The sequence below is a fragment of the Chrysochloris asiatica genome, unplaced genomic scaffold (assembly GCF_000296735.1).
Source record: "Chrysochloris asiatica unplaced genomic scaffold, ChrAsi1.0 scaffold00364, whole genome shotgun sequence".
NCBI lineage: Eukaryota > Metazoa > Chordata > Mammalia > Afrosoricida > Chrysochloridae > Chrysochloris > Chrysochloris asiatica.
Genome location: NW_006408882.1, coordinates 1,427,527 through 1,430,932, shown reverse-complemented (window position 1 = coordinate 1,430,932; position 3,406 = coordinate 1,427,527). Strand labels below are relative to the sequence as shown.

The following is a 3,406-nucleotide window of genomic DNA, read 5'->3' as shown; positions in this document are numbered from 1 at the left end:
TCTTCACATTGAGATGCAATCCATACCGAAGGCTGTCGTCTTTGATCTTCATCAGTAAATATTTTAAGTCTTCTTCACTTTCAGCAAGCAAGGTTGTGTCATCTGCATATCGCAGGTGGTTAATGAATTTTCCTCCAATCCTGATGCCACATTTTTCTTCATAGAACCCAGCTTCTTGTATTATTTGCTCAGCATACAGGTTGAATAATTATGGTGAAAGAATACGAATACAATCCTGCCACACACCTTTCTTAATTTTAAACCATTCCGTGTTCCCATGTTCTGTTCGAATAACTGCTTCTTGGTCCAGGTACATACAGATTCCTCTTGAGCACAATTAAAGTGTTTAGGAATTAGATCAGTTTAATTTATAAATCCTTCTTCTCCTCAGCCTTCGGTAGTTAAGGAAACCAATGCTAAACCCCAGATCATTGTATGAAACCACAACTCTGAGGCTGTTTAATATTTAAGTACCTGAACATTTTTGTGTATTTTTTCTAATTGTTAAGATGTCTAGCAAAGTCTGTGGTGTGGTCATGTATAAAACTAGCTGGAATGTTTGGCAGGGCACCAATTTCCTGGGCAGGAATGCCCTTCTTAGTGACTATAGCAATTTTTTTTTCTATCTTAACTTTGAGTTTTGGTTTCTCTAGATGCATGAATTTTTTTTCTTAAGCTTTTATTATGCATTGAGTGATAGTTTTTTTTAAGATTTTATTTTGCATTGAGTGATAGTTTACGTAGGAGAACAGTAGTTTTGCACTTATCCTATCGTATTTTGTTTCATTGCAATGATTATAGTCCCCTCCATGCATCATTGTTCAACAGTATTTGATTCTATTCCCTCTGGTGTTTTTTTTTTTTTTGTACACAAAAACTGTTCAGGAATATATATTCATTTAAACACCCCAAGGGCACATTCTGCAAGCCTGCCTTCTGGGCATTAGCACACAGCCTTTCTCTTTCCGAGAGTTTGGAGTCCTCAGCTGCTCTGTCTCTCCACGTCTTCATCTCTGCCTCCATCTCTGTTGTCCCTGCTTCTCTGGACAGGGTCCCACATTCTGCTCTTGCTCTTCTCCCTTGAGGGTCTTAGAGTCCTCTGTTCCTGGAATGTTAGGTTAACTACTCCCCCATTTATGTTACAAAACGTTTAGTGTGACAATCACAGTTAGTCACGATGCATGATTTTTTAAATCTCTCATAACTCTTGTTTCTTGGAAAAACAAAACTCATCAAGTATCATGTTGCCTCCTCCAGGTTTAGAGTTACAAAAGTGGAACACAAGTCCAATCCGAAGGAGCGGCGGAGTTTGATGTCCATTAGTGGGATTGAAAGTGTGAATGGGGATGTACCTGTGACCCCTGTGAAGAGAGAACGGAGTGGCACCGAGTAGCAGGTGAGTCATTTGGAGGGCATCGTGGGTGGGCTGGTGGATGAACTCACGTACTGAGAACCTCCCCAGTGTCTGTGGTAGTATTGGAGTGACATTGAACAGGGAAATCAAGCTCACCTGGAACAGGTAGGATGGCAGGAGACAAAACACTACTGCTTCTCTTTCCAGAGCTGCTTGCAAAGAGACCATGAACTTGGATGCCTCCCTGGGCTTTGCCTGCACTATCATATAACACATGATGATCATGCATTATCATAATGAGGAGACAGGGTTATGTATGAGGCAATATGGAGTGGTGGGTGCCTCCCCGGGTTTTGCCTGCACTATCATATAACACATGATGATCATGCATTATCATAATGAGAAGGCAGGGTTATGTATGAGGCAATATGGAGTGGTGGGCATTGTGGCAAACTTGAAATCACCCTACCCTTCCACTGGGTTTCCATTCCCACAGGGGAGAAAGCACCAAGTAGTGACTAGATCTTACCCAAAAAACGGCTTTTAATTCCAGATTTTTAAATGGGAAATCACTACAGGTTTTTAAATGTTGGCAGCTCATTATGAAATATGATCGGGTCATCAATTCTAGGTAAGCTGTGATTTGAAAGAGGCTAGAGCAAGTATTTCGAATCTACTGGGCTCTCCATGGGAGAAAGATGAGGCTCTCTGTTCCTGTAAAGATTCACAGCCTGGGAAACCCTCATAGAATCACTATGAGTTGGAACCGACTCCATGGCACCTCACAGCAACAACAATCTATTGAGCAGGGTGTGTGGATTCCTGTCTGATTGGTGGGGCTGAGTTGGGAGGGAGGAGGCCTTCTGGGTGAGATGTGGCTTCTCATAACCTGTGGGCTCTAGAGTAGTCTCAAAGACTTGTGCTCCTGAATGCTGTGAGCCCCAGGGCCTCTGCTAGCCTCCCTGTGCTAGTTCTTTCCTTTAAAATGTACATATATATATGAGGGGACTTAAGAATGTTTGTGGAAAATTTCCATGAACTTTTGAAGTCCCCCTTCCCCACATATTATAATGACAATACAAGGGGACTTCAAAAAGTTGGTGGAAAATGGAATTGAAGGATAATGGAAGATTTACACAAACTTTCCTGAAGCCACTGCATGCAACAAAGCACAATATTTCATCAGTAACTTCACTTGCACTTTAATGACGTTGATTACATTCTTGACGCTGTGCAAGCTTTTTTGCTCTCTTTTCCCAAATGATCCCACCAGCATTGGTATATACAGTGCAGTCTAAACAAAACCTTCCTCCCCCTGGTAACCACTAAGCACGCTGGTTCCCATATATTTGCTTATTTCACATGACTGAGAGCATGCAATATTGTTTCTGTTGCATATGACTTATTTCTCCCAATATAATGTCTTCTGGTTCTCTCTGTGTTGTAGCATGTATCGGGACTTTATTCCTCTTTAGGGTGAGTAATATTCTGTTGGGTGGCTTCTCAGTGGATGGACATTTTGATTGTTTCCAGTACTCTGCTGCCGTGAGCAGTTTGTGTCACTGCTATTATACCTACGAGTGGAACCCAGCGCTGGTTCTTGCAGTCTTGCCTCCGGGAAAATCTGGCCCCACCTCTTGACTTTAGAAGTCTAATGTTGTTATTGTTAAATGCCCATTGAGTGGGTTCCAACTCATAGCTACCTTGTATAGGCTTTTCAAGGAGTGGCTAGTGCGTTTGAACTGCCGACCTTGTGGCTCACAATCCAGTGCTGATCCTACAGTGCTACACCAGAAGCCGAATTGTTATTGTTAAGTGATGTTGAGTCCGTTCCAACCCATAGTCACCCTGTGTAGTGTTTCCTAGTAGCAGCTGGTGGGCTTAAACCGCTGATTGTGCAGTCCAGCACATTAGCCAGCAGCACCACAAAAATTTTGACTCATGGCCACCTTGAGTTTCAGAAAAGAACTGTGCTCCACAGGGTTTTCAGTAGCTGACTTTTTACACAGTAAACTGACAGGTGTTTCTTCCCAGGTGCTTGTGTATTGACTC

The 3,406-nt window shown here is 42.5% G+C and overlaps 1 protein-coding gene across 1 annotated transcript in view; it reads left to right on the top strand.

The window, feature by feature from the left end:
• RELL1 (RELT-like 1) overlaps positions 1-1,393 on the top strand; it is a 72,741-nt gene extending 71,348 nt beyond the window's left edge. The window contains exon 6 of the mRNA XM_006876217.1: positions 1,258-1,393. Within this exon, the coding sequence (XP_006876279.1) occupies positions 1,258-1,393 (136 nt within the window). The remainder of the gene's footprint in view (positions 1-1,257) is intronic.
• The last annotated feature ends 2,013 nt before the right edge of the window (positions 1,394-3,406 follow it).